The 21,928-nt window shown below is 44.9% G+C and overlaps 1 protein-coding gene across 1 annotated transcript in view; it reads right to left on the reverse strand.

Annotated features, from left to right (window-relative positions):
• LOC120918375 (polycystin-1-like) overlaps positions 1-21,928 on the reverse strand; it is a 104,939-nt gene that overhangs the window by 71,286 nt on the left and 11,725 nt on the right. Inside the window, exons 3-6 of the mRNA XM_040329920.1 lie at positions 21,086-21,157; positions 17,200-17,339; positions 14,836-15,107; positions 456-831 (exon numbers count right to left, since the gene is read on the reverse strand). Of these exons, the coding sequence (XP_040185854.1) occupies positions 456-831; positions 14,836-15,107; positions 17,200-17,339; positions 21,086-21,157 (860 nt within the window). The remainder of the gene's footprint in view (positions 1-455; positions 832-14,835; positions 15,108-17,199; positions 17,340-21,085; positions 21,158-21,928) is intronic.

Here is a 21,928-nt window from a genome sequence, read left to right on the forward strand (position 1 = left end):
ACTCTACCAACTTGCAAACGCACGCCAAACCTGGGAGCCAGGGTGTTAAATAGGGTTCTGCATGACCCAAGATGGCTGCCAGGGTCACATGGGGTGGCAGCATCCAAGTGGATGCTTCCCCAGTGATCCAAGAAACCCCAAAGGAACTTTCCTCTTGAATACCAGCTTCTGAGTACTGTGTCCAGCAGCTGCCTTGCCGCTTACAACTTACAGAACACAGGGGATCACATGTCAGCATGGGCCCCATTCACAAAACACTTGGCCTTATCTTAATAAATGCAAAGTGTTTTCTAATTGCACGAAGTGGAGATCATGATATTAACATTCCACCTTAAATGGAATGTTAATTAGTGGTTATTTTGTAAAAAAAAATGTAATGAGTGAAAAAGCCCAGTGACAGAAGCTAGAAAAATGATTTGATATCTACCCCCTCCCCCGGGTAATGCGTTTCCTACCTATCAATAGTTGACCATCTGCCATCTGAATGCTGTAGACAGCTTGGAGATCCGTTCCCTGGTTGGCCTGTAGCCATACTTCTAAACTTTGTCCTGTTTGAGCCACCGCCGGGCAGTACAGCTCCGCCATGTCTACTGCTACTGCCATGGTCACCGTGGTCTCTGCTTCTGGCTGCGGTGCTTCTGTTCTTACTCTTACTGTGTATTTCCCAGGCAGACTATATCTATGACTGGCCATGCCATTAGCGGTGACAACTGATTGGCTTCCATCTCGAAATTCCCAAACAAACTGGGTGGCAGGGATAGAGGCTTCTGCTTGGAACCAGACAGGCTGCAAAACATTGTAGTAAGACGGGGCTGAGAGCAATATTGTCACCTGAAAATACAGTGAGAAGAGAAAAAAAATTTGATGCGAGAATTAGAAGGAAAACACAATCTACTGTTTTATAATGGCCGATTATTTGGGGTTTTATTTTGTGTTTTTTGGTTAGATACATTTATTTTTTTATCCAACAAAAAATAAAATAAAAATGCTGAAATGTCCTTTCAATTCATTCCTTTACACCAATAAAAGTATTTTCTTACAACTATGTGATCTATCCAGGCCTTTCTTTCTCAGAGAATAGGTGCAGGAACTCACTACTTCCGAGTCACCTGTTGTGTCCACCCCATACCCACCTCTGAGCACCATTCCTTGGTTCCACCCCCTACCCACCTCCGAGCACCATTCCTTGGTTCCACCCACTACCCACCTCTGAGCACCATTCCTTGGTTCCACCCCCTACCCACCTCCGAGCACCATTCCTTGGTTCCACCCACTACCCACCTCTGAGCACCATTCCTTGGTTCCACCTCTGAGCCCATTCCTTGGTTCCACCCACTACCCACTGTGGTAGAGACTTTTCAAAACCATATATATGAAGATGTATATGTCATTCTTTTATAAGGCTTTTCTTATTAATGAGACTGAGATGTCGTTGGTCAACTGTCCTGTTTTTCTTAATCAACAGAGTGACTCGTTGTTAGAGTTCAACTAACAAAACGATTTTAAACCTATAATAACATAGGAAGGTTATCTCAAAGGGATGGAGATCTGATAAGCTTAGAGCGGGAAAAGGTACATTTGAGAGGCATTCTTAGAGCGGGAAAAAGGTACATTTGAGAGGCATTCTTAGAGCGGGAAAAAGGTACATTTGAGGGGCATTCTTAGAGCGGGAAAAGTTACATCGGAAGGGTATATAGAGACAAGTCCTAGGTTGAGTAGAGGCAGACTGGATCATGATCTGACTTGGGAAACTTGGTGAAGTACTCTATGAGGAGCTGCCTAGACATGGTGATGTAGTCTCTCTATCCTCTGTCCTCCCCTCTCTCCCCCTTTTCTCTCTCTCTCTCCCCCTTTTCTCTCTCTCTCTCTCTCTCACTCTCTCTCTCTCTCTTTCTTCCTAAATTTAATCTCTGTAACTTTTCCTTTCCTATAACTTGTCATTTTTTTTACTGATGTATCCATTGTAGCCGTCTTACTGTTTGTATAAATGTGTGCCTTGGATATCATCTTGGTTTTAAAGGTGTTATAGGTTATGTTATGTTTATAAATATTGAAGTAATACCAGTTTCTTCTCTGTATCAATAAATGTAATATTTTTCTCTTTTTCGCAGCCCTATTCTTTGTTTTTAATGTTTATATAGACAAAAAGGTTTTCATAGCTTACCTTAATTAGTTACGTGCGATATTAATATTTTTATGAATCGCTGATTATTAATTATGTACGTGCGTTATTAATTTTTCTATGACAAAATGGTGCCCCGTGTGAAAGGAGAGTTAACTTTTCAGAACTTAACCTTTTCTTTTTTGTCTATGCGAATGTGTTTATGAGACTGATTTTGAATAATGTAGATATATATATAGAATGAAATTGTAGCAGGGTGTCAGTGCGGATAATAGGGATTTCTGTTTGGAATCTTGGAGACAATGGCCCAGGTTCAGAAAGGACTTAAAACGGCGCAACGCCAGGTGCGCAGCCGTGGGTCCTAATCCGAGCCGTCGTATCTATGCGCCTGATTCTTAGAATCGCTCACGCATAGATATCCATAATATCCGACAGGCGTAGGTCTCTTACACCGTCGGATCGTAACTGCATATTTTTTAATTTATTTTTCCTGACCACTAGGTGGCGCTTCCGTCGAATTCCGCGTTGAGTATGCAAATTAGCTAGATACGCGAATTCCCGAGCGTACGCCCGGCCGACGCAGTAAAGTTACGTTGGGCTTTTCCCGGCGTATAGTTGCCCCTGCTATATGAGGCATAAGTGCGGCGTACTAATGTTGGGTATGGCTGTCGTTCCCGGGTCGAAATTTGAAAAAGTTACGTAGTTTGCGTAAGTCGTCCGTGAATGGGGCTGGACGTCATCTACGTTCACGTCAAAATCAATGACGTCCTTGCGGCATACTTTGGAGCAATGTACACTGGGAAATTCCACGGACGGCGCATGCGCCGTTCGGCAAAAACGTCTATCACGTCGAGTCACAGTAGATTTACAAAAAACACGCCCCCTGATCCAAATTTGAATTAGGCGGGCTTGCGCTGGCTGATTTGCGCTACACCGCCGCAACTTACGGAGCTAGTGCTTTGAGAATACAGCGCTTGCCCGTCTGGGTTGCAGAGGCGTAGCGTAGAGCGGATACGTTACACCCGCACAAATTTACACCGCTGACTGTGAATCTGGCCAAGTGTGCCTCTATGCAGTTGACCCTTTGAATGAGATTAGGCCAATCTTTGTGAGTGAAACACACCTATGCTTTTGTAAATAAACAGTGGGGCGATGGCGCCGCTATAATGATTAATATTCAATAAGGTGTGGGTGTAGTGGTTATTAAACCTATGTGACTCAGTTGGTGAACCTACACCAATAGTTGGTGTCCAAGAAACCTCCACGTTAGTAGGAGAAATAGATGAATGAATAAAGTCAGGACCCTGTGCAGGCCAGCAAAGAGAAGTGACTTGTGATAAAAAAAACATTTAAAATTAGAAATAAAGCAGTTCAAATGAATATCCAGGTTGAGGCCTCTAGGAACTAGAGACCCCAACCTGTGTATCCAACGGGTCTCATTTTGTGAGACCTGGATCTTTTTGTTGCCCCCCGCCAGTGGTCTTTAATAATGTCAACCCCATAGAACGTGAGGCAAGATGGATCCTTATGATGTTTTTCCTCAAAATGTCTAGAGAGACTATGTTTTGGGAATCCATTACGTATGTTTTGGATGGGCTCACGTGTTCTTACACGTAAGGGTCTGGTAGTACGGCCCACATACTGGAGTCAGCAGCGGCACTCTATGACGTAGGTCACATGGGTGCTATTACAAGTAATACATTATTCTATCTGGAATTCTCTATTATGTACAGGGGACTTGAATGTTGTTTTTCTCAGAGGCTGGGGTTTATTTGTTTTGCACGGTGGGCAACTCTGGCATCCGTGGAGTCCTTCAGGTTCTGGACAGGTGTTCGCTTCCCTGGGGGGATCGAGTGCATTGTGGACGGGGTGTGTTAGTGGTGTTGGTGCTCTGCGGTGGGTGAGTCTGGGTCGTGACGGCAATACCGCTACTAAAGTTCTGTGCTCTTTGAAAATGGGCCAATACTTTTTGAAGATCTTTTCCAATTGTTGGTATTGGTTGCTGTATACTGTGATAAAGGCCAGATCCATAGTAGGTGCTTAATGAAGCTTTTTCTTGTTGAGCAAAGCTTCCCTATCCATCTCACAAATGTTAATTTTCAGTTGTTGTCAGCACCTATGCTTTTGGGCTGCGTTTCCACTGGTGCAACTCCAATGTGGCCTGATTCAAGGTGCGATTTGGAAATGCAGCTTTAGTGCGACTGTGGTGTGGCTTTGAATGCGTTTTTTTTATCCAGAAGTCGCATCAAAATGGTGCAGGTACCTTTATCGGTCGCGGCAGCATTGAGCCACATAGATTGGAATGGGTGCTATTGAAATCAATGGGCTGCGAGTTGTAATGCGACTTTGGGTCCAAAGTCGCATGGCAAATCACATCAGTGGAAACAGAGACTAAAATCACACTGAATTATCTGGATGTATGTGAATCTATTCCTCTGTGTAAACAAATAACTGGGGATGGTAAGCGGTGTAATAAGATCTGTAAACACTGACTATATTGTAACTGCTAAAAATCATTATTAGGTAAGCGTCAGTTAAATTAGTGCAATTAGGTGCCTCTTGCACTGCAAGCAATCATAACGATCTAATAAGTAAGCATTTCTTTTAGAATGTTGCAGAAAAGTTCACGGGAGGACAACTAATTTAGTTGGGAAAATCCCCGGGCTAATTTTTTGAAGGACTATAGTCAGTCATTGTTCTGACAAGTAGTGAAAAAAGATCAGCAGAGGGGCAGTACCGGTCCACTCAATCAGGGGTCAAAGCGTAGCTAACTTTGGGAAAAAGCGACCTTTAAGGGTTTGCGGGATCAGCTCAAGGTCCTTCGTCCGCAAAAAGGATGAGAAATCAAATCGCTTCAAAACGGATGTCGAACCGTGGGGAGCCTTACCACTGGACTCCGAAGGAAGAAATGATAGATGAATTTGGACCTTGGGTTGTGAAATATATAAAAGATTGGGATCAGTGGACAGGAAAGCAATATTCGAAAAAGGGTACTTTCAAGCCAAGCGCTTGGGAAGCCCTGTGGTGCAGTCACCACGGGAAGATGATACGAACAAATGAAAAAAGATGCTTGGAGGGCAGGGATGGTAGGATATCAGAACTGATGAGGTGAGTATTTTTAATAGGGAATCCACATCCCCAGAGAAGTGATGATGAACAGAGTTTATGGGTAAGTAGGATATAGAACATGTAAGGTCTTGAGGTCATATTTGACCTAGATAAATGGATTGTGAGGGTATGTGTGATGGCATGAGGATTTGTTTTGTGTTGGTTAAGGTTTAAAACTTGGGAATGGTGTTCTATAGTTCAGAGCAACCACCCCCCCTCTCTTTCCCTGACACAAGTCTAACTGAGAGTGTGTGACGTGTGTTCTCAGCTGCTGACTCAGCGCTGACAGCCCGAATGACCCCCCCTTCTATTTTGTGAGGGTGTGTGAAACAGCTGTATTGTCATGCAAATTGAGTGAGCCGAGTGAATGGTAAAGCGAAAGTAAGATGCCTTATGTGTATGTATATATATATATATATATATATATATATATATATGTATATATGTGTGTATTTTTTTGTATTAACGGTAATCTTTGTTTCCATAGAAGTTTCTTTTTAAAGTTTTCCAATGTACTCAGAATAGGTAAGTATGATTGTCTTGCAAGACAAAAGGGAAACTTATAAAAAATGTGTTTGTTTTAAAACTGCTCATTTTTAACCATGGTGAATACATTTTTAGGGGGGAATTATTGGTATACCATAGAACAAAAATCCATATGGCATTAATATGTATTATAGTAATACATATTAATGAAACGTTGAGCTCAACAATTTTTGGTATATTAAAAGAAAGTGCACGGTTTATGTAATATATAGTAATGAATATTTGTGTTTTATATGCTAATGTCTAGTTACAGATATATAACCATTGTTTTTTTGTTTCCAGGTTAAGAAAAAAGTGAATGATTTTTTATTAACTTTTATTTTGTGTTTAATCCCTCAGAATCGATAACTGGGTTTTCAGGACTTCAGAATAAGAGGAAATCTTTATGTTGGTCAGTCGGTCGGGTTTCACAAGGTTTAGGTTTTCATGACCATTATCTAGTTAGAACGTCTAGTGATCAGTCCATTTGGCTATGTTTTTGGACCACCTAGTGGGGGTTACATGTGCTGATCCACTGAATAGCAGAACCAACTAACTGAGGTCCGCGTAGTAGTTTTTTATGAAAAATTTAGTAAAACTGCAAGGGATAATTGGCACTCTAACACATATATTAGGCTAAGTAGCGTTCAGGGGTACCACACTTAGTGGTAAAAGGGTCTTGGGGTAGTCTCCAGAGGTTGAAATGGATCGGCCATAGAGCCGTGGCATATCTGTTTTCTTATTTACCGAAGATCAGCCATGCTGACACGTGTAGTTCCATAGATCTAATAGGTAAAAGCCTGATGCTACTTTGGCTAGACTTGTGTTTTAGGACTGCTTAAACTCCCCCCGCTGTTAAGCCTGGCTGTACAAGGTTGCATTGCCTCAGGCTAAGGTATGCTAATGTCCCTAGCTATCTGTAGGTCCCCAAATTAAGTTCACAGCAGTTTCCTTTCGTGTCACCATGCGACACTTATTTTTTTTCTCCTAGAGTTTTTATTTTTGTCAGTTGTGGTGGCTAGTTGTTACCAATTGCCTAATGAATAGCTGTGTGTGTCCAGGCACACTGGTCAGCTCGTGTATCCCCTACTGTTTAGTGATCCCGGCACCTCAGTGCTACAAGGGAATTTTCATAGTCTATTGGTCAGCACCCGCTGCCTTAAGCTGGACACACATTATGCAATTCTTGTTTTCCAGTTTCTTTTAGATTTACCGGCAGACATGTAGTACGAGGGCCTGCCTGGTGGCATACGAGTTGAAAGTGCATAGGTCTGGCCTCGTATCGTATAGTTTTAGGGTTGAGTCTGGAGAAAAGGCATGCAGGAAGATCGCATGGGGTGATACCAGCTCTTGGCTGTTCCAAGGGCCCTCACTTCCGATATATATGTGGGCATGCAGTATTCTCCTCAGTTAATATCCATAGGTGTCCTTCCTGTCCTAGATTACTGATGTACCTTAACTGGTGGTCGGTGACTTGCATGCCAAGAATATCAGTGCCCCAGGGTGGCACTAGACTCCTGTCTTTCATGGGAGTCCTATCTGAATGGTGAAGGCAGTTTGTTTTGTAGGGGTGAAGGATAACATAGTCTAATCACTGAATTGATAGAGGAGGGAGAAGGTGTGCAGCCTCTATGAGGGATCGGGTGCACCTGGTGGCAGGTGGTTTTCAATCCGGGTATCCAGACTATTTCCCATAATAAAGAGAGGCTCAATGGCGACTGTCTTGGGAGTAGGAGATGGGTCATTGGGTACCGTAATCACTATAGAGCTGGAGATAATCAGGAACACATTGGGAGGCCCTGGGCTACATATCAGGGAAGGGTTAGGTAAATCCAACTCGTTCTATTCTCATCCCTAAGGGCAGGGACGGAACTTTGGGCATGGACGGAACTTTGTGCATATATCACGGTCAATTTGGGTACTATCCTATCCGACTCTACTGGGTTACACCCTGGAGTCCATCCTGTTCTGAGGGTTGTGAGTCCAGACAGGAATTGAAAGAAATGTTGGAATGGGTGACTAGTATGACATAAAGGTATGTGGTGCAGGTACCCAGGAGACTGACACCTATGCATAATAAGGTGTCTGTTGGCCAAACTAGAGGGTGCCAGGTGATACATCAATGGGGTGAAAACTTCCTCGAAGAGGCAGTGTCTCATGCTTATCAGTCCTATAAAGAAGCTTTCAGTTACTGGACATGGGAGAGGTACACCTAGTTAATGTCTCACCTGAGAGGTTGAATCCCCGCACGAGTAATGCCAGTAACTACATACAGGAACATGCCCTGTTAAATAAAGAGAAAACACGCGGGCAAACAGGGTACAGTAGGCCTTCATCACATGGCGCTGCAGCATCTCACAGTGGTTGATAAGACTATTACCCTGTATGTGCTGAGTATACACTGAATCAAGTGATGGTTAAGTGACCAGTGGCTTTCTCCCAGAGATGTGCGGACACAGCAGAAGGTTGACGCAGGATGCTTATTTCTGAGGAGTAACCCAACATAGGAGGGGTGTATTCAGCACTATATAGGGGGAATAGGAGCTGAGATGGGTGTTAGTAATAGAGAGGACAGCAGTCTCCTGAGGAACAGACCCGCCGCCATGGCTTCAGACAATAAGCACGGCTTTGTTGCTCTGAGAGATTGGTGACAATTGTGACAACATGCAACAAAGTTACATAAATACCCAGTTTAATATGGCTCACAATTTTATCGACCATGTTAAGAGGTTGGAAGAGAGTGTGATAGGGTATAGAACAAAAACATGTCATTGGCTCTGACGTACATACAGGGGCAGGCGGAGTTAGTGACCAGTATCAGGCTGAGTGTACAAATCTCTGTATGATGGGCGGTAGCCTGAGGAGTTAGCATCACCACTCAGTAAGACTTTGACAAAACTCGTCGCTTACACTAATCCAAAATGATAGTCAAACGCCGGGATGGGCTGTACTGGTTTGGATTGTGAGAAATGAGGTGCTGTATGATCCCATATACGGAAGTGCAGACTCGGTCTGTAGATAGGTTGGCATCAATGAGCTTACTGACTGGGGATTCTATCTTGGTGCATTTGGGACTAAGTGACCCACATGTGATCAGAGGGTACGGAAGCTGAGAGCAGGTTGATATTTCCCCCTGTCAGAAGTGTGACCACGATGTCTTTTGCATTCCAGGTCAATACACGGTGGTGAAGGAGGAATGTTGGGAAGGTATTTCACTGTGGGTTCTGGATGGGGAGATCATTACGGGGGAGGAAACACCTAGGTATAATTTAGGACATAGGCGAGTTTTGTTTCTTTGTCCTAGAGGATACCGATGGGGTGTTAGTCATGGAACTAGGGTGTTCCTTGGACCTACCAGGTGGTAGTGGGGCATGGTCACTGAAATCAAGTCACAGGGAGGGAGTTTTTTGTGGGTTTTGTCATTGTTTCAATGGTATATGTGCTGTTGTACTCAATACCGAATGCTGGGGTATGGGTGCTGGTCTAGTGATGCACTGTTGTCAGAATTAGGTTGAATTGTACTCAGCAGGGTACACCACCTTGGGGAGTCTATTGTACCTATTCTCTTGTCCTTGGGATGGATATAGACGGAACCCCGGGTTACACCCAGAGTTGCCCTGAAGAAAGGTTTTATAGCAAACCTGACATCCCCTTTACACTTACTGAAACTTCCGTTGGGATTCGGGGAGGAATTAGAAGATAGGTAGTTAAACTTTGGGCAACAGGATTTAAATGGTGCCAACAGTTTGTGCAAGGTATGAATAAAAAGGCCCGGCTCAAGGGATTTATAAGCTAAGGGGAGGGGGTGGAACAAATATAATAACTACTGGGAATTATCGGACATGGAGCTGGCTGAGAGAACATTTTAGGTGGAGGTGGGGTAGGCTTCCTGGATAAAACATTTTTTTTTTGGACACCTAGGTGTGGAAAGAGTAGCGCCTGGCTGGACATATGGGGGGGGAGAATATTCCCCCATTAGAGCAAAAAGAGACCTAATAGATACTGCCTTAGGAACAGGAGGTGTTGTCCTGAGTAGCCTAAACACAAGGGATTTAGAGGTACTCAGAAACGAGCTAGGTAGGTTGGCGCAGTAGGTAGGGTAGTATCCAAGTGTGCTATGAGTCATATGGATTGGTGGATGACTCAATTCCATGGCTGTCAAAACCTGATTTGCACAGTCTCATCCCTGATTCCGGTCGCCGGGATTGAACATCGTGCTTATACCACAGTTAATTTGGGTACTATCCTATCGGGCACTACTGTGTTACACCCCCGAGTCCAACATGATCTGATGGTTTATGAGTCTGAACAACCTCAAATGATTGATACTGATGGGTGCTGGAGGAAGAAAGGGGTGGTGTTATGTCAAGGGAAACAGGATAGGATCATGAGACAACAATGCTGGCACAAGGAAGGGTCGTGTCTCCTGGATGCCGAGGAATTGTCCCAACCTTATGTAAAATACTTGGGGCAAGGGTATTGGTGCTGGTATCAAATTTCCAATGATGCTCTATATTCTGCCTATGGGTTGAACTATACTCAACGGGGTACATTACCTCAGGGAGTCTACTGTACATCTTCCCCGGTCCTGGGAATAGATATAGCCGGGACACAAGGACGTACCCCTGTTACCCCAGAGAAAAAGCTTGATATCAAACCTGACACCCCCATACATCTACAGAAACTTCCTCTGGGATTTGGGGCTGAGTTAAAGGCTTGGCTGGTAGATTTTGGACAACAGGATGAAATATTAAATGTGCTGAGAGATGCTGAGAAACAAGCCACTATACGACTCACCCATGATCAAAATAAGTTGATCCAAGTATCCCACGCTTTAGAGGAAGACGCTAAGATTTCCTGGTGGGAAAGTATATTTGGGTATAGTCCTAACGCGTCAGCTTTCCTAGACATTTTGCTCCACCCTGTTGTTGTCCTAATCTGTGTAGCTTTATTGCTTTCCCTGATGCAAGTAATGATGTGCATTACTATCAGGAGCATGAACGCCAAAACTATGAGAATGTGCACCTCAACGAGGTATCTTCTCTCAAGGAAAAGCCACTAACTCAGAAACAAATTTCCGAAGAAGCCTGTCCAAATCCAGACCAGTACAAACGTACCGTTTTTTTAATACTCCTAGTTTAAATTTTTATCATGTTCATGTAATTTTTTTTTTTTTTCTTTCTTCTCATTTTTTTTTTTTTTTTCTTTTTATCCATTACAATTTTTTTACTTTTCATTTTTATAATTTTTTTTAATTTTTGTAAAAGTTATTCTCTCTCGGTTTTATTAAAAAAAAAAAAATAGGAATTTTTAATCAATTTTTCTCATTTTTTTTATTTTTGTCAGTTTTATTTTTTATTCTTTTTTATTTTTTTCTCTCATTTTTCTCCCTGAAATGTTATGGTTATAGTTTTTTTCATTATTATTATTTTTTTTCTCTCTCATTCCATTCAGGTGAGAAAAGTTCCAAAAGCTTTGAACTTTGTCTACCTGAAGGGGGGAGTAGTGCATAGACCTGGAAGGAAAATAAATAAATAATGCATTCGACTCGTACGTTGTTAAGTGACCATGATCATGTTCACCTGTTGATCACCAATAGGGCAGAAGAGTCTATTTTTTTTTGTTTTTTGTTTTGTTCTTGTTTTTTTTTAAGAGAGGACCCTAGAACCTGTTGATCTAGGAATAAGCCTCTTCAATTTGTAATAATAACGTGTGGTCAGGTTTACCCAAATTCTACAAATTTAAATCATCTCTCTCTCGTTATTATCTGTATACCTGACCAGCAAAAATACCACCAATTACTAGTAGGAGAGAGAAGTCGTTTTTTTTAAAGGAACAATGTTCTATTTTTACTATTTTTATTTTTTATTCTTTTTATTTTATTTATTTATTTATTTTTTTTCTCGCTGTCAGCTAAAATTGACAGGGCAACTAGGTATTAAGTTTTTTTGAAATACCGATTCAATGCTCTTTTAACAATCGAAAGTGGAATCTAAACTGGAGAGCTTGGTTGGAGCAGCATTAAATCTGTAGTTTTTATTTTTATTTTGTTGTGTTTTTTTCTCTTCTCCATATTCTTTTTCATTACTCACCTCTCTTCCTTTCCTCCTTTAATATTATGCTCTCTAAGTTTTTATTTTTTGGCTTCTATCATACATCCTCTCAGGATAATGTAACTAGAACTTCAGTCATATTTTGTTTTTAAAGCGGGAGTTCACCCATTTAAAAAAAAAAAAAAAATCTCCCCTTAGCTTCCTGCTCGTTCGGTCTAGGGGAATCGGCTATTTATATTAAAATAGGTGCAGTACTTACCCGTTTTCGAGCTGCATCTTCTTCCGTCGCTTCCGGGTATGGGTCTTCGGGAGCGGGCGTTCCTTCTTGATTGACATTCTTCCGAGAGGCTTCCGACGGTCGCATCCATCGCGTCACTCGTAGCCGAAAGAAGCCGAACGTCGGTGCGGCTCTATACTGCGCCTGCGCACCGACGTTCGGCTTCTTTCGGAAAATCGTGACGCGATGGATGCGACCGTCGGAAGCCTCTCGGAAACCTGTCAATCAAGAAGGACCGCCCATTCCCGAAGCCCATACCCGGAAGCGACGGAGAGGATGCGTCTCGTAAACGGGTAAGTACTGCACATATTTTAAAATAAATAGCCGATTCCCCTAGTAATAACGAGCAGGAATCTAAGGGGGAAAAGTGCCCTCTAAGGGTGAACCCCCGCTTTAAGGCGCGTGAGCATGCCTGCCCGCCAGCGCAATATTGTACACCCATTTGAAGTATCCCTGGACATCCAGGTTTTCATGTCTTAAAGTAATTCTACCTCCCCTAGTCTACCTACGGCTTTATAGTCATAAAGGCCACCCCACGGCTCCTGTCCGACATTCCTCCAATAACTGTACACTGACGTTCTTCTTTCTCCTTTTGTATTCATACATGACTGTCTGGAGGCCCACCCAACCACCACCTGAAGAAACAACGACAACCAAGTCATCTTTTTTGAAGACAAACATGCCATGAATAAGACACTCCGAAACCCTTCATCATGCTGAAAAAGTGCTGTCTCGCGGTCCGATCCAATGGGGACAATCAGAACACCACCTTTCCAAGATACAGGACTAAATATAAGGATCCTGCCATCAATGTTGGAATTCCACTCCTCCAATGCAGAGGGGCGATGAAACATTGCAGTACAGACACTCAGGGTTCGGATCGGAAGTCTCAAAGGCACCAGGACTGTCTCAAATCTACCTTGATGAGTTACGGCGAGTTCAAGAAAGGAAAAGGCCGCAGTGGTGGTGGGGGAAGGGTCGGGGCGTCTGGGCCGTTGTGGGTGGGTACCGGATCATTGAAGGAGGACATAAGTTCAAGAATGAACTTCAGGGGGAACTGTGGTAGAGACTTTTCAAAACCATATATATGAAGATGTATATGTCATTCTTTTATAAGGCTTTTCTTATTAATGAGACTGAGATGTCGTTGGTCAACTGTCCTGTTTTTCTTAATCAACAGAGTGACTCGTTGTTAGAGTTCAACTAACAAAACGATTTTAAACCTATAATAACATAGGAAGGTTATCTCAAAGGGATGGAGATCTGATAAGCTTAGAGCGGGAAAAGGTACATTTGAGAGGCATTCTTAGAGCGGGAAAAAGGTACATTTGAGAGGCATTCTTAGAGCGGGAAAAGGGTACATTTGAGGGGCATTCTTAGAGCGGGAAAAGTTACATCGGAAGGGTATATAGAGACAAGTCCTAGGTTGAGTAGAGGCAGACTGGATCATGATCTGACTTGGGAAACTTGGTGAAGTACTCTATGAGGAGCTGCCTAGACATGGTGTTGTAGTCTCTCTATCCTCTGTCCTCCCCTCTCTCCCCCTTATCTCTCTCTCTCCCCCTTTTCTCTCTCTCTCTCTCTCTCTCTCACTCTCTCTCTCTCTATCTCTTTCTTCCTAAATTTAATCTCTGTAACTTTTCCTTTCCTATAACTTGTCATTTTTTTTACTGATGTATCCATTGTAGCCGTCTTACTGTTTGTATAAATGTGTGCCTTGGATATCATCTTGGTTTTAAAGGTGTTATAGGTTATGTTATGTTTATAAATATTGAAGTAATACCAGTTTCTTCTCTGTATCAATAAATGTAATATTTTTCTCTTTTTCGCAGCCCTATTCTTTGTTTTTAATGTTTATATAGACAAAAAGGTTTTCATAGCTTACCTTAATTAGTTACGTGCAATATTAATATTTTTATGAATCGCTGATTATTAATTATGTACGTGCGTTATTAATTTTTCTATGACACCACCTCTGAGCACAATTCGTTGGTTCCACCCACAACCCACCTCTGAGCACCATTCCTTTACGTCCGGCGTAAAGTTATGCCCCATAAAGGAGGTGTAACTCAGCAGCATCCATGCAAAGGGCTGTACCAGGGAACCCAAACCGGCCGAATTTACGTTGGACGTGTGTGACTGGGCGTAGGTTACGTTCACGCCGTAGGCAGTGATCCGGCGTATCTTAGGCAGTTGTTCCGACGTGGTTGTGAGCATGCGTACAGGGATGCGTCCACGTCCCGGCACATGCGCCGTTCGTTATACGTATCTGTCTGGCGCTCGGCCCATCATTTGCATGGGGTCACGCCTCATTTGCATGGCTCACGCCCACTTCCACCTACGCAGGCTTACGCCTTAGAAACCCAGCGCAGTTTTGGGAGCACTGGCTTTGTGAATTTCGTGCTTGCCTCTCTGCGCTGCGTCAGCATGGCATATATTATTTGCGCTACCGCGGCATAAATGTGTCTGTGAATCCGGGCCATTGACTTTTGGTTTAATTAGATTAAATCTATGCTGTCATCTAATGGCCATTTTGTATAACTGTGCTATTTCTATTTCATTGCAGTCATTTAGAATAGTTTATTAGATTTGGTACATGCAAGCCTCTGTACTTTCAATCCCATCAGGCCTTGCATCATCCTTTTCAGTCTTTCCATTTCCCCTTTCACCCTGGAAGCAAGCACATGGACTGCTGAGTTCTTATCAGTGTTTATGTATAATTCATTTTTATCGTTAGATTAAACATTTACCTGCACAGCATGGAGATCCTGAATGATACTCTTATTGCACATGTGGATATTCCCATCTCTTGAGCACACCCCCGAACAGGGGTCATCATCATCATCATCGGGTGTGACTGAGCCACAAAGGCAACGCTGCACACTGTCCATTCCATAATAAGAATAGCCATGGTGGAAACAGAGAACGAGGCAGCTGTTATTGGAGAAAGGACCCGGGGTGATGAGAGAGTAATGCAGCACATGGCGTGGAGGGCCCCATACACATGAGATATAGTGTGCCGCTACAAAGGAAAAGAGCAAATTATTCCTTGAAAATGGATCGCATTGTAATTTTTTTACATGCTATAACAACCGTTAAAAAAGTATTGATCTATGTTTGTCCCAAGCTTGTTTGAATCCAATTACTAGTGACAGACTCTCTACCTGGAAGTCTATTCCATGTGACTGTATACCCTCACATATACCCAGAGAAGTGACTGGCCTCAGGTCATACACAGAGATGAAAAAAATCCTCCTACATCGGTTGTATCTGTTTATCTGCAGTCGTCAGGGGAGGGCTGGGCTGGGGGGCAGGGGGACAATTGCCTCCCAGGCCGCCCTAACTTATGTTCAAAATGGCCAGCAGCCGCTGCCCTCTACCATTTTCTTTTTTTATTCTGGTCTAGGAAGTCGGGCCAGGGGCATGGCCACAGCGGCCGACCACTAGCTGTTGCATTCCGGGAGTTGTAGTCCTCGCTAAAGCTCCTGGTGGGTGGAAAACAGAGCAGCGCAGAGGAAACTACAACTCCCTGGGACCGGATTCTTGGAAGCAGGCAGAGGCAGGGTGTGCCAGGGAGTCGGAACGCAGGGCTGCAGGGCTGGGCGCTGGCTGCAACTTGACACCAGGAGCATTACCCCCCCCAGGAGGGTGCAAGGACCTGCTGAGCTGAGATCACTGAGATGAGATACCCTGACACCTGATCTCCCCCCCCCCCCCCACACACCCCATGTAATCTGCCCCAGCTGCACTGATGGGCACTGGTGAGGCTGCATTGAAAAACCAGGTGGGCCATGGATGGTGAGCTGATTTGGTGGTTCAATGGGCCACTTGACTGGACTTGCCCCTCAGGCCTAAGGTTGCCAGCCCTCCCCTGGCAGTCGTCTTTGCCCTAAATCCATTCAAAGTGCAGAAATTACACAGGATCGCTCAGATCTGAAAAGCAGGGGGCGGGGAGCCGAAGTTACTTCAGTGAGAAAAGCTCTGAGAGCTGATTGGAGGGAGTGGACACACCCCCTCTTCACACAGCACACAGGAGCACAGCTGAGGATGTCAATCAGATGGAGATCCCTCCCCCGTCACCAATTTTTCTTGGTGTCAGGAAAACTCATCAGAAGTCACACATATAGCCAAGATTCTCAGAGATTTACGTCAGTAGATACGCCGTCGTAACTCTGAATCTACGCCGTCGTAAATTTAAGCGTATTCTGGAAACCAGATACGCTTAAATTAGGCTAAGATACGAGCGGCGTAAGTCTCCTACGCCGTCGTATCTTAGGGTGCATATTTACGCTGGCCGCTAGGTGGCGCTTCCGTTGAGTTCGGCGTAGAATATGTAAATGACTAGATACGCCGGTTCACGAACGTATGTGCGCCCGTCGCAATTAGTTACGCCGTTTACGTTAGAGATACGCCGGCGTAAAGATAAAGCTGGTCTCTAGGTGGCGCATCCCATGCAAAGTATGGACGTCAGAACAAGCGTATCTTTTTACGTCGTTTGCGTAAGTCGTACGCGAATAGGGCTGTGCGTAAATTACGTTCACGTCACAGGCATTGAGCCGACGTATCTTTGGGCGTAAATACGACGTGATACTGAGCATGCGCGCGCATGCGCCGTTCGTTCGGCCATGCATCTACATGGGGTCAAGCCTCATTTAAATACAACACGCCCCCTACAGCCTACTTTGAATTACGCGCGCTAACGCCGGCCCATTTACGCTACGTCTCCATAACTTAGGAGGCAAGTGCTTTGTGAATACAGCACTTGCCTCTCTAAGTTGCGGCGGCGTAGCGTAAATACGGTACGCTACGCCCACGCAACGTAGATCGGCCGTACCTGAATCTAGGCCATACTGATAGTAGAGGAATGGGGCAGTGGTTAGAGTTGACACATGGTGCTCTGGATTGAGACAAGTACACACTATAGACTAGAGGGATGTGTTTTGTTCATATTTCTTTTTTGAGGTTTACAACCACTTTAAGTACATTTTTTCGGTACAAAATATTTTTTACGTTTTGAATTACTGTTATGTATTTGTATATTATGATATAATACTTTTTTTTTTTTTACATGTTCGAAAAAAAGTAAAACTAACTAAATCATTGTATTATGTTACCACAAGGCGTCGGTAGCAAACTGGAGTCACGAAGACAGATTTCCACCTCCTGGTCCAGGATCAGTCTTCCTCCTTTTGCCATATGTGAAATTAAACCACGTAGTGGACATCCGCATGGTAAGCGGTTGCCAGAAAGATCTCTGTAATAATGTAACGGTGAGAAAAAGGATCATTTTAGAAATAAACAACAAAATGATCGGATTGTCAAAAGTATGGACAAGCGGAACTTCAGCCATTTTTCCATCTATTAAATCTTCTGTCCTTGTTGTTGTTTTACCTTTTGGACAGTAAAACATTTTTTTTCTGCCAGTAAATACCGTCTACATCCCACTTCCTGTTTCTTGACAGTAAATACCTTATACGGCCCACTTCCTGTTTCTTGACAGTAAATACCTTCTACATCCCACTTCCTGTTTCTTGACAGTTTACCCACCAAAATAATTATAATTCTATTAGGAAGTCTAATATCACCTATGAAAAGTGGATGGAAAGGAGCGCCCGGTATCCAGTAAATGTGAGTTTGAAAAGTCATTTTATTTAGGGTAGCAACAAATAAAATCAAGCCAACGTGTTTCGGGGGAACAGAGGCTCCTCCTTCTTCAGGGCTGTTGCTGCATGGTATTGGAAAAGGATCCTGATCAGATTTGGTATCCAAGTGCCAGCTGTGAATGCTGCCTTTCTTCAGTTACAGCCGGCATTCAAATACCAATCCATCTGATCCTTGTGCCACAGGCAGGGCTGTCTTAATGAGAGGGCACACCTGAGCACTGCCCGGGGGCCCCAGCTGCATGGGGGGCCCCTGCACTTTCCCCAAAGCAGCAGGTCCTTGAGTCCACGCTGCCCGGGTTCAGAGTGCTGAGGGGGATATCTGGAGTGTAGAGGGGTCAGAGTGTTGGGGAGATATCTGGGGTGTAGAGAGGTCAGAGTGCTGGGGGGATATCTCGGGTGTAGAGGGGTCAGAGTACTGGGGGGATATCTGGGGTGTAGAGGGGTCAGAGTACTGGGGGGATATCTGGGGTGTAGCGGGGTCAGAGTGTTGGGGATATCTGGGGTGTAGAGGGGTCAGAGTGCTGGGGGGATATCTGGGGTGTAGAGGGGTCAGAGTACTGGGGGGATATCTCGGGTGTAGAGGGGTCAGAGTACTGGGGGGATATCTGGGGTGTAGCAGGGTCAGAGTGCTGGGGGGGATATCTGGGATGTAGAGGGGTCAGAGTACTGGGGGGATATCTAGGGTGTAGAGGTGTCAGAGTGTTGGGGATATCTGGGGTGTAGAGGGGTCAGAGTGTTGGGGAGATATCTGGGGTGTAAAGGGGTCAGAGTGCTGGGGGGATATCTGGGGTGTAGAGGGGTCAGAGTGCTGGGGGGATATCTGGGGTGTAGCGGGGTCAGAGTGTTGGGGGGATATCTGGGGTGTAGCGGGGTCAGAGTGTTGGGGGGATATCTGGGGTGTAGAGGGGTCAGAGTGCTGAGGGGATATCTGGGGTGTAGAAGGGTCAGAGTGCTGGGGGGATATCTGGGGTGTAGCGGGGTCAGAGTGTTGGGGGGATATCTGGGGTGTAGCGGGGTCAGAGTGTTGGGGGGATATCTGGGGTGTAGCGGGGTCAGAGTGTTGGGGGGATATCTGGGGTGTAGCGGGGTCAGAGTGTTGGGGGGATATCTGGGGTGTAGAGGGGTCAGAGTGCTGAGGGGATATCTGGGGTGTAGAAGGGTCAGAGTGCTGGGGGGATATTTGGGGTGTAGCGGGGTCAGAGTGTTGGGGGGATATCTGGGGTGTAGCGGGGTCAGAGTGTTGGGGGGATATCTGGGGTGTAGCGGGGTCAGAGTGTTGGGGGGATATCTGGGGTGTAGCGGGGTCAGAGTGTTGGGGGGATATCTGGGGTGTAGAGGGGTCAGAGTGCTGAGGGGATATCTGGGGTGTAGAAGGGTCAGAGTGCTGGGGGGATATCTGGGGTGTAGAGGGGTCAGAGTTCTGGGGGGATATCTGGGGTGTAGCGGGGTCAGAGTGCTGGGGGGATATGTGGGGTGTAGAGGGGTCAGAGTGCTGGGGGGATATCTGGGGTGTAGAAGGGTCAGAGTGCTGGGGGGATATCTGGGGTGTAGAGGGGTCAGAGTGTTGGGGGGATATCTGGGGTGTAGAGGGGTCAGAGTGCTGAGGGGATATCTGGGGTGTAGAAGGGTCAGAGTGCTGGGGGGATATCTGGGGTGTAGCGGGGTCAGAGTGTTGGGGGGATATCTGGGGTGTAGCGGGGTCAGAGTGTTGGGGGGATATCTGGGGTGTAGCGGGGTCAGAGTGTTGGGGGGATATCTGGGGTGTAGCGGGGTCAGAGTGTTGGGGGGATATCTGGGGTGTAGAGGGGTCAGAGTGCTGGGGGGATATCTGGGGTGTAGAGGGGTCAGAGTTCTGGGGGGATATCTGGGGTGTAGAGGGGTCAGAGTGCTGGGGGGATATCTGGGGTGTAGAAGGGTCAGAGTGCTGGGGGGATATCTGGGGTGTAGAGGGGTCAGAGTGCTGGGGGGATATGTGGGGTGTAGAGGGGTCAGAGTGCTGGGGGGATATCTGGGGTGTAGCTCCTTTCCATCCACTTTCCAAGGTCACATGGGAAATCGGCCCTGAGGTAGCAGCCCAGGCCCTAATTGGGCCCACCACCACCCCCTTTCAAGTTAGGCACAAGTCTTTGGAAGGGAATTCTTTTTACCCTCCCACATCTTCACTTACAAACAATGACTGATTGAGTAAAGCCCTGTACACATGATCGTTTTCATCGGACAAACCGAACGTGTGTGGGCCCCATCGGTTTGTTTTCCATCGGTGAAAAAAAATAGAACATGTTTTAAACTTTTCCTATGGATAAAAAAACGATAGAAAAAAAAACGATCGTCTGTGTGCAAGTCCATCGGTCAAAAATCCACGCATGCTCAGAATCAAGTCGACGCATGCTCGGAAGCATTGAACTTCATTTTTCTCAGCACGTCGTAGTGTTTTACGTCAACGCGTTTTTGCACAGTCGGATTTTTGACTAATGAAAGTCAGCTTCATCGGATATCCGATGAAAAAATCCATCAGATTAGATTCCATCAGATATCCGATCGTGTGTACAGGGCTTTAGTGTGATCTCCACCCCCAAGGAGCTCCTTATATCACCTCTGTCAGACAGTACAGCCTGGACAAAAGCAACACTGGGGTAGATTCAGGTAGGGGCGCGCACTGCTACGGCGGCGCAGCGTACCGTTTTTACGCTATGCCTCCGTAAATTACTGGAGCTACGCTTCATTCACGAAGCATTTGCTCCGTAATTTAAATGATCCCGTAGGGGGCGTGGATCATTTAAATTAGGCGCGTTCCCGCGCCGAACGTACTGCGCATGCTCCGTCGGGAAAATTTCCCGACGTGCATTGCGGTAAATGCCGTCGCAAGGACGTCATTTGCTTCGACGTGAACGTAAATGGCGTCCAGCGGCATTCACGATCCACTTACGCAAACAACGTAAATTTCGAAAATCGCGACGTGGGAACGACGTCTATACTTACCATTGGCTGCGCCTCCTAATAGCAGGAGCAGCCTTACGGCGAACGCAAACGGCGTAAAACACGAGACTTATGCCAGTCGTCTCTTAAGGCTACAGTCGGCGTATCGAGCTTTCTGAATACAGAAAGTCGATACGCCGGCGCTACTTAGCAATTACGCTGCGTATCTATGGATACGCAGGCGTAATTGCTTGCTGAATCTACCCCACTGTCTCTTACTGGAACATCCTTCATCATCTACTTTCTGATTGGACCACAAACAAGCAGTGTGTAGGAAGTGATACCAGAAGTTGTGATTGGACAGCTCTGGGTTCCTCACTGACCTCTATTATTAGTAGATATAATGAATCATGATACTTACAATGTTTGCAGCTGGGGTAGTGAGGCCTTCCCTGCTTCTTCAATAATGGAAACTTGATTGTGACTTACATTGCTAAATGAAGAAAAATCAGATGATTAATACAATCCTTCTTTGAGGAGTCTAGATCAGGGATTCTCACCCAGGATTCCTCCAGAGGTGGTTAGATTTTATAGAAAAAAATTGAGATTTGCATGTAACTTCAACTGCATCAAATTTCGATCCGGCTGGTCTTTTTTTTTTTTAAATGCCAGTTTGTACTAAATTTATGTTTATTGTTGAAAAAGCAGTGGTCTGTATGCCCGAGGGCAGGGCATTTTTTTTGTGAGCTGGCGCCATCTGGTGGTGAGCCATTGGTATTACAAGTTATTACCACCAGATGTGTAAGCTGGCGCCATCTGGTTGTGGCCGTTGGTATTACAAGTTAAGCATTACAAGTTAAACAGCAATTCTAATGTAATTTTTCACTATTTTCACTGCCATCTTCTTCCCTCTAATTAGAACCCCCAAACATTATATATATTTTTTATCCTAACACCCTAGAGAATAAAATGGCGATCGTTGCAATACTTTCTGTCATGCCGTATTTGCGCAGCGGTCTTACAAACGCACTTTTTTGGGAAAAAATTACACTTTTTTTAATTTAAAAAATAAGACAACAGTTAAGTTATCCCCATTTTTTTTTATATTATGAAAGATAATGTTACGCCGAGTAAATTCATACCCAACATGTCACGCTTCAAAATTGCGTCCGCTCGTGGAATGCCGACAAACTTTTACCCTTTAAAATCTTCATAGGCGACGTTTAAAAAAAATCTACAGGTTGCATGTTTTGAGTTACAGAGG

Source organism: Rana temporaria, chromosome 12 (genome assembly GCF_905171775.1).
Source record: "Rana temporaria chromosome 12, aRanTem1.1, whole genome shotgun sequence".
Taxonomy (NCBI): Eukaryota; Metazoa; Chordata; class Amphibia; order Anura; family Ranidae; genus Rana; species Rana temporaria.